The following is a 9,079-nucleotide window of genomic DNA, read 5'->3' as shown; positions in this document are numbered from 1 at the left end:
ATACTGAAAAAGATTCTTTTGAGAAGATATAAGGATTAGGTTCGAAGGAATATGCTGAGTATGAATTGTCTAGATATTTAAGGCTCATATTATGGAAACAAAAATTTCGAGGATCATCTTTAGAAAGGCAAATGTTACAGCTGTTAAAAGTCAATCCTAGAATTACTGCATAACAAACTTTCCGTTTAACACTGAAGTTGACGTTTGAAATTTTTTGAATTTTCTGAATAGCGGGATATGAGTTGAATCGGACTCGGGGTTTTGAAGTTGAAACAAGTTTTCTTCCACCAGACACCATTGATACCCACACGGACAAAACTTTGATGCAAAAGCTCTATGGCATTCTCTGCAAACGCTTAGATCACAATTAAAAACTAAGGCAAAAGCCATGGTAGATAACACCAACTGCAAACACATATTGGAGAGACAAGAAATATTAGTTATACATAGCATAAAAATGCATTATTAACAATAAAGAAAATTGCTTGTTTTTGTAGTAAGAGAACGGATTAAAACTGCCTAGGATAAAAGATGAGAAATAACAAGATAATCAGAAGAATCAGAGTGAAAAATCCAAAAAAGTTTAGCACTGAGTTGACTCAATTGGTTGCCCGATCCTCAGAGCCATTTTTGCATATCTTTTTGTAGTTAAATTACAACGACCAAGATGGCACATAAATTTGCTTCACATGTCCCACACATTTTACTTTTGTATTGTATTAGAACATAAAAGATCCTTCTAGTGGTAATTCTAAAAGGCGCCTTACAAACTGCAGCCTTGCTAAATAAAAAAGTAAATACCTCAAGCTTAGCTATCAAAAACAAAACTGAAATCAGTATTCTACATGCTCTCCTCCATCTTTTCACTAATACATGGTCTCATTTTGGTCTACCATGCAAACTAGTCAGAATCTGGGTCTGCATATACAATATCTGGACAAGAATCTAGATCAGAGTCATCATCTCCCGGCTGTCTCTCTATTTGTTTCCAAGACAGTGTTTTAGGAGTATCACCACTAGGAACTGCCGCAGAAATGACTCCTTTGCTCGACTTCATTTGGTTTCCTTCCATTACAGTAGTTACACCATCTTTGCTATTAGGATCCAGTGCACTACTTTCCGCTACGATTACTTTGTTAGTCGTTTTATTCTCCCTTTCACCAACTCCGACACTAATTGTGGGCTCCATAACAGCTTCCCCAGTAGTCCCAACATCTCCACCTGAGGGCGCTTGGGCTCTCTCTGACTCGACTACAAACTTATCTCTCTTTTCTTCTTCTGCAACCCCTTTACCATCACCTTTTCCTGCTGGATAATCTGTAGCCGTCAGCTGAATTTCTTTAGTAGAAGGTTCAACCATTGCATCTTTCATTTCCTGATCTGTATTTTTAACTGGGGCCTCAGTTTCTTCTCCATTCCCTAGCCAGCTTTCATATAAGTCATCATCTGGATCCGGTTCAGTCATACCCAGTATGCCTCCCGAAAATCGGTTTTGCTTAGAACTAGAAAATATGTTATCTTGGTTAAACCCTTGTCCAAAAGTTTCGTGGGTGCTAGAAAAATCTGTCATTGGAAGGGCCCTAGGATGTATGAGCACTTCCAAGGCCCTGAGTGCATGAGCACAGAATTCAGCGAGTTTTGTTCCTGTTTCTTGCTTTCCTGCAAATCATATTTATACAGATGTAGAATTAGCAATGAATTAGAACACAATAAAGGAAGCAACTTACACAGTCGCAGATGGCGGTTTTCTTTCCATGAACAATAGTTAAGACACCTCATGACTATGAATGAATCAAAAAGGTTAAAAAATGAGCAGAGTTTCCTCAATCACTTAGGAGAAATACCTCTACGAAAAAGTTCAAGACCCCTGGACAAATATGGGGGGCAGACACGAGATGGGGACAGAAGAGATGCCAACAATGCATGCAAGACCGCAAGCTGCAAATTTGCCCAAGTTCTCTGTTCACCAGATGAAACGGAAGCGTTTTTATCCTCACTGGCCCAACCTCCATCACACACATTTGTTGCTACAGTTATCAGAAGTAAATCAATGTTTGATCGCCAACACTCTGATCTCAAAGCACCGCCCTGCAAAAGTTCTATGGTCATTTATATCCATCACCCAGTCAACCTACAGTCTAAAAGTAAGGGAAGCTGCTCACTTTATAACAATTTGTTTTTCACCAACACACCAACAAATCGAAAACCTTCTTATATATGTTTCACTTTATCTATTTTTGTTAAGGGGAAATGCAGGTTAAAAAAGGAAAAGCTTCAAATGGTTTAATCCTTCAGCTGAAATTTTAATGAATTACAAAATAAGTACCCTACCACTGTAAGAAGAGCTTCTAGTGCCTGTAATGCAGCTATCTGAACAGAAATAGGAGTCGCTGATTTGCTTTTGAGCAATGCCACCTCCAAGTTAACTCCACTCTGTTGGTCCCCACGTACAGTTCCATGCTTTCTTTTCCTGTTGCCAGGTTGATTTAAATCAGTAGCAGCTTTTGCGTTTATGCTGGAGGATGCAACACTGTTTTCATTGCGAAGGGAAACCAGATCTACAAATGCATTGTTGATTACTTCCTGAGCGAGGTATAGTGCCATTCCTGCTCAAGTATGCAACTTTGTTAACCAGTAACACCATTAAACATGATTACAGGTATCAAACACAAATACTCCCACAAGATAAAATCTAAAAATAATTGGAAGAAGTGTATTTAAGAAATTGCTGCATACCAACACCCATGGATATCAGTAATATCTTTGTGATTGAGTACACTTTTATCCTCAACGGAGGAAACGCACATCTCTTGAAATACTTTGTTAGAAGTCTGACAACATCTGCAGCGTAGGGCAACAGTTGACTGCCAATGACATGGACAACCATTTAGAGAAGACGTCCACACTAATTTTTCAACTAACAATGACCAGTTAAAGCAGGGAAATCTTTCTCAAGAGTCATATTTCTGTAATGGTTACCTGCGCACTCCCTTGATTATTGCAGTCAGAAGATCCAAGCTGTTCAGTTGCAAAACTGGAAGCTCTGAACAGATAAACTCTTGTTGCATGACTGTCATAAATGGCATCAAGGCTTCTGACAAAGAGCCATCAACTAGCAAAACTCTCTTAACTAGAGCTAGTAAAGGCCGAACAGGAATAGTCACCTGCAAGGCAAAAAGTACATGACATTTCCACTGAAAATTAATGTCCCAACTAAACAGCCATAAAACCCCACCGAACAAAAGGAGAAAAGAAATGAGAAGGAACTACAACTTTAGTATACATTCAGCACCTGAACAGGATAAGGGTTGGTTAGCATTGTGCAACAGCATAACATTAGCGTAGAAACCCTGGATAGTAGCAATTTCTCGGACCTATTTTCTGCTGGATTTGAGGTCCGAACTGACAAATTACCACCTAAGGGAGGAGGGGGTTCCTTTCCTGGTAGAACCAAGAGTCTAAGAAACTCTCTAGATGCACTATCTGCAAAATATTCACATGGAGATTTTAGAATGTCAGTGAGGCCAAGGAAATGAAAAGGCAGAATCCGTGATATCATTAGATGGATTTTCTGAGTACCTTCTTCTAGACCCTGAAAGGCATCAGTCAGATAACCGTTTACTGATATTAAAATTTTTTGCATCACCAGCGACCAGCTTTCCTCATCTCCCCTTATCTTTGGGAGCAATGCTAAGCAATCAGCGAATTTCTAAATAGAAACAAAACTCCAGTTAGACTATAACCAAGATGTTAAAGGAACTCTAAAGTCTCCAAAAGTAGCCGAATATATGATTGTGCAAAAACACATAAAAATACAGTGTATCACTCACCTTCAACATGACAGCACTGCATTTCCCTGACATAATTTTTGAAACAATAACAGCTTCAACCTGCGAAAGAAATTATACTCAGTTTAGCATGTATGTACCAATTAGACAAAACAAAACACGGTTAAATAATGAAACAAAACAGAAATTCGAAGAGAAGTAAATAACTGCTCAAGCCCAGAATTCGATTTGTAAGCTGATGTAGAGGAAAGTTCAACATGGAAAACTCACACTGTCATAGAGGCGATGCACAGATGCTGGGAAATATTTAATAAGGGTGCATAACAAATCAACTGCTCCGTCCTGCACAAGCAACACAATGAGTATCGAATATCAACCAGAGTAGCTAAAACAACATAAATTGATTAAGCCAATTAGATAAAGCACAACAGGAAATATGTAATTTTCCGATTTGGGTAAAACTATTAATTACGAACAGAAACCATGCAATTAACCCTAATACTCAACTACACATGCATTCAAATGACTTAATGATTCAAGTAATTGGTTCACAGCAACCAAAAGTTGCATGTGTAGATAACAGAATATGTACTTGGCGACCAACACAGTATAACAAATGCAACTAACCAACACAGCCTCCGAGGACTCTTCAGCTAATTGCTTCAGAATGGGTTGTGTAAGTTTCCCAGCGTTGTTTGTAGCATCTTTTTTCATAGTTGAAAATCCAGCCAACCTGTTTCCAGAAGTGAGATCACTTAAACATGTTAACTTCTCATCGTGCATCAGTAAACAGGTCGGATAAGCCTCATGTACAGGACTAAGTTCAATTAATTTTTGTTCACATTCATGTCAAGTCTTGAAATTGAGTTTGGAAGTACGAGAAAGTGGATACAGACATACCTTGTGAACATATCAGATAATGAAGCACATGTAGCAACCTTCACAAAATGTGAATCTGAAGACGACTGCTTCAAATAAGATGAAAAATCAGCCAATCAAAACATATGCAGCTAAAACAATAATTCCTCAAACAATCTAACAACATCTAGAAGTAATAGGATACCAAATAAGACCTGAATTTGAGAGTGAAGCTTTTGGAACCACAGAGAGTACGACGCTACAAATCGATCCACACTACATTCTTGACAAGTAACCCCAATTAAACAGATTCCTGCCCAAATTTTATCTGGCTACACCACACAAAAGTAAATCAAAATTAACAAAAATAGAAACTTTTTGCTGGAAGAAAATTCAGAATTTTTTTTAGGGCTTACCATTTTGCTAGAAGTGAGTAGAAGTAATCTTTCAACCCAAGAATCAACAGTAGTTTTCCACTTATCCATATGCTTCTGTTCAACTGGTTCATTATTATTACTACTAACACATTCAGAAAGAAGACCATGAGTTTTAATAGTAGAAACAATATATGATAGCTGTGACGGACTTGGAATTGGCTGTTTTTCATCTGGTAAGTAATCCTTTATCAACGAACGAAGTAATTTAGGTTTTAATCTTATATCATACATGTTATCGAAGTACTCAAAAACCGCCATTACAGAAGATTAGAAGCTCAATCCTCACAAAAAAGAAAAGTAAGTTCTGAAAAGGATCGGAGAAGCTAGGGTTCTAGTGGTTAAACCCAGAAAATACACAGCAGTAGCCGTTACTGTATTTTGCGAGTTCTAGGGTTTCTGTTTTACGTGTCAAGAGTTGTATCTAAGTTCTCTTAACCTAATTTTAAGCTCAGCCCACGAGCCTTTGCCTCACGCTTTGCGCCTAAAGAAATGACTAGTACATCGCATCCGGGTTGGAGTCGTCGTGCGTGGGAATGTTTTTTCTCAGCAGCAGTGCGAGTCTGAAGGACCACACAACTCACTTCAGGCGGGTTAGACGAGTCTGCCACGGCAATGGCATAAAGTTAGGCAGGTTGAGTTTGGTTCTCTTCTCCCACATTAAGTAGATAATCTAGATCAGCAACACTAGCAAAGATGATAAATATGAAATTCCTATTAATGTTATCTTTTGGCGCATTCCGCCTGAAAAACTAGAATAGACACCTTTGGCGAAAGATATGAAATAGGAAAAGAACACCACATTTGAGAGTTGAGACCGTTCAAACAAAGCAAATAGAGAAGGCATGTACTTTATATTGTTAACAAACACATATCTCATTGCCCAAGGATTATCAATGAGGCACCTCACTCATGCGCAGGCATAGGAGATTGGTTAGCACCAATATAAGAATACGGAGTCAAACGTAGTGCGCAAAGACCATATGGCTCCCAGGAAATGATCCGTCCGGTAAGATCAAAGAGCTGATATTTTGCATTTGACATGAAGTCATCAGACTCATACCCTAATTGTCAATTTCTTTACAAATAGGGCGCTAAATTCATCAAACTAATGACACAATGACAAAAAATGTTCACATCCAACACCAACACAGCTTCCCTCTTGCCTAAAAAGTAAAGATAGAATGAAAAATTTTAAGTACTATTAATCCAAAAGTTAATCCAGAGTTCTCAACAGTGCCTGATAACGCAGTCGTACTTATGGCACAAATGAGCTCAGATAACCTTAATTAATTTTCATTTTCACATTTTTCATTCAGAATCAGTGTTCCAGGTAATGGGCCTGTTTACTGAATCTCATCCTTAAGTGTGTGGACTGTCGAGAAGCATAAACCAGTGAATGACAAAAGCTGATACACAATAGGCCTCATCATCTCCATTACAACTTAATTTCTCTGTTGCTAATCAACAAAATAAACAGACCGAGTCACTGTAATTACATTGTCTACGAGATATAAAAACACTATTTCCAACAACCTAAAGAAGCATATCCACAGCACAGAGGATTAAGAGAAAACAACTAAAAAGTAAGTCGACGATCAAGAGTAAACACAAACATCATGACTAATATATATTTATGAAGTTTTCCACCTAAGCTGAGGAATTAACCGACTTGTTGGAGATTTCTACAAAAAAGGTTACGATCTCAGTAGTATCTATGACTATAATCCCCATCAAATATCATATAATTGCTACTGCTACTGAACCTTGATTCCTTATCAGCCTGCAGAAACAAAAGACATCAAATGGAGATAAAACGTCATACTTTGTTAGAGTAGAAAAGAAACTTCAAGTTGCGGTAATATTACAAACTTAGAAGATGTTGAAATATCTGTTGATGTCACTCCATGAAACAGTAATGCTACATTCACTTTGCTTGCTATACATGTTGTAAGAAAGCAGAACATTTTGAGGCTATTAACAAGGCTTCAGTTTTTTGTTTCAATTGACGTATGCGTCACTTTGTAGGGGAATAAACTGGACATAATAATAATGGAGTAAACAGAGTTTTAGTTAGTGAGAATACCCTGCTAGTGCTGATGAGTTTCTCGAGTGCTTCTGTTCCATGCTCTTGTATATACTTCTCTGCAGCAGTTAACACGTCTTCTGGCTTAGCTAAGTCATTTTTCTTTCCCCATGGGACATGCCAAACATTAAGGTTTGGTGGATTGACATACATCGGTCTAACAAAGTGCTCATAGACATATGATGCCCCACTGAAGTAAGGCAATACCAACCAGCCAGTGGCAATCAGCTTCGCATAAGACCAGAATGGTAACCTAATAAACCGTAAAGATGAAAAACATCAATCATCCCTTATCTCTATAAACAAAGGACTTAGAAGTTTCTTGACAATTTCCAAAAGCAGAAACTACACAGGTAAGAAAATTTGCAATATCTTGAAAGATAAAGAGGAAGGATCTTACATTGAAAATTGATTCCATTCACCCAGTAATTTAAGATATTGACATTAATGGTGTAATTATATTTTCACGCAAAAATTACATTAACCAATATGAATTCAGGTAAAGCGTTTCTGTGAACAACATGTTTTTGAACAAATATGAGGTCTAAGCAATGTAGTTTTCATTCAAATTGTGATAGTACATACACCAATATAAACAATTCAAACAAGGACCATTTAGAAAGCTTATAGTCGAGAAACCAATCAAAGGAAACTTTACCATTCAATGAGTTTGGCAAAGGTAAGCTCGAAGAGAGTAATCATGGAATACAAAACCCAATATGTTAGCCATTGTTGATCATCGGCTGGAGTCTTACTCTCAATTGCTTGAATTGATGCATGTCTAATCAACAAGAACAAACATACAATTAGTAAAAATAAAAACCCCTAGACAACATTATTTTGTTCCAAAGATAGTAAAGGGACATACATAACCCAACCCCTAAAATCTAAAATCTTCTGTATGATAATATTACCAATTTTAAGTTAAATATAACAACTACTAAAAAGAATTTCAGGATACCCATTTCAAAAATACAACACAAATAATAATAAAAAAAAAACTGCCCTTTTATTTGAACACTTACAGGGGATACACCAGAGTGATTAAAGGCCTGCAAATACAAACATAGTAAAAGAAAAAAGAAATAAAAAATTAATCACAAGAAGATGTAAAGTTTGAGAATAAGAAGATTTGTGCAGAAATAAGAGAAAATGAAAATACCCAGCAAGAATATCAAAGTTCTGAGCGACCACCTTCAGAAAACTCCCTAAACCCATACCTTCTCTTTTCTATTTCTCCAAGATTTTAGTTGATCTTACTCCGTTAACTAATTACTAGTAACATAATCTTATCAGGTTCTCTGACTGAACTGAGAAGAAACTGAAAAGGTAGTCAGTGCGTGTAATAAATGGTAAAACCAAAATAGAAAAAGACCAGTAAAATTCTTCACCAGAAAAGACTGAAAAGTGAGTTTTTACAGAGGATTAGGTGTGGTGCACTTTATTGTTTCGTGGAGGAGTGAAGACTGAATTTGAAAAAGGCTCATAGACTTATTACTTCAGAGGCTCAGAGACTAATAAATCACGGATTTACCAATGTGGTAAGTTTCCTTTTGTTTTATGGGCTTAAGTTGTAACGTTTCTTTCTACTTCTTTCTTTGTGTTTATTAGGCTTACATCAGTTCTTCTTTCTTGTCTTTTTTCTTGACTTCGTTGTCTTCTTTTCTTTGTCGGTTCTCTTGTACACGTATCATTTGCTGGCAAGTGGAACACTGGTTGAGAGTGTGAGACTACATGTCGAGGACGGAAGGATAACGGTGGGCCACTATCAAATGATACATTTGTGGATGATTGCCATGGAGGCACAATTTTAGGGAAAATGCTAGGTTGATCGATTTTTTATCCCGCCCGAAAATTCCGTCTCCAAAAAAAATGGCTGGTCCCACTTTACCTCATTGATGATCCCAATTATG

General features: G+C 37.3%; 2 protein-coding genes across 2 annotated transcripts; both read right to left on the bottom strand.

Moving 5' to 3' along the window:
- Nucleotides 1–574: 574 nt before the first annotated feature.
- On the bottom strand, nt 575–5,605 carry LOC113281667 (proline-, glutamic acid- and leucine-rich protein 1-like). The gene is made up of 13 exons (XM_026530452.1): nt 5,063–5,605; nt 4,862–4,978; nt 4,689–4,753; nt 4,416–4,521; nt 4,059–4,130; nt 3,831–3,890; nt 3,580–3,709; nt 3,293–3,483; nt 2,980–3,164; nt 2,737–2,864; nt 2,332–2,606; nt 1,845–2,088; nt 575–1,659 (listed from the first exon to the last, which is right to left on the bottom strand). Exons 1-13 carry the CDS (start codon nt 5,339–5,341, stop codon nt 902–904), a joined length of 2,610 nt encoding a protein of 869 aa, XP_026386237.1. The 5' UTR covers nt 5,342–5,605; the 3' UTR covers nt 575–901.
- An 875-nt stretch (nt 5,606–6,480) lies between these two features.
- LOC113281666 (HVA22-like protein a) lies at nt 6,481–8,718 on the bottom strand. The gene is made up of 5 exons (XM_026530451.1): nt 8,329–8,718; nt 8,192–8,218; nt 7,825–7,947; nt 7,167–7,419; nt 6,481–6,863 (listed from the first exon to the last, which is right to left on the bottom strand). Exons 1-5 carry the CDS (start codon nt 8,382–8,384, stop codon nt 6,786–6,788), a joined length of 537 nt encoding a protein of 178 aa, XP_026386236.1. The 5' UTR covers nt 8,385–8,718; the 3' UTR covers nt 6,481–6,785.
- Between the last annotated feature and the right edge of the window lie 361 nt (nt 8,719–9,079).

Source organism: Papaver somniferum, chromosome 5 (assembly GCF_003573695.1).
Source record: "Papaver somniferum cultivar HN1 chromosome 5, ASM357369v1, whole genome shotgun sequence".
Classification (NCBI taxonomy): domain Eukaryota; kingdom Viridiplantae; phylum Streptophyta; class Magnoliopsida; order Ranunculales; family Papaveraceae; genus Papaver; species Papaver somniferum.
This window is presented reverse-complemented; position numbering and strand designations above follow the sequence as displayed.

Coding starts and splice junctions, on each gene's coding strand:
- LOC113281667 (XM_026530452.1), bottom strand. CDS start 5,341: ATGGCGGTTTTTGAGTACTTCGATAACATGTATGATATAAGATTAAAA. Junction 3,710..3,830: donor GCAGTGCTGTCATGTTGAAG/GTGAGTGATACA, acceptor GTTTCTATTTAG/AAATTCGCTGATTGCTTAGC. Junction 3,165..3,292: donor CCAACCCTTATCCTGTTCAG/GTGCTGAATGTA, acceptor TTTGCCTTGCAG/GTGACTATTCCTGTTCGGCC.
- LOC113281666 (XM_026530451.1), bottom strand. CDS start 8,384: ATGGGTTTAGGGAGTTTTCTGAAGGTGGTCGCTCAGAACTTTGATATT. Junction 8,219..8,328: donor AACTTTGATATTCTTGCTGG/GTATTTTCATTT, acceptor TTGTATTTGCAG/GCCTTTAATCACTCTGGTGT. Junction 6,864..7,166: donor AACTCATCAGCACTAGCAGG/GTATTCTCACTA, acceptor TTGTTTCTGCAG/GCTGATAAGGAATCAAGGTT.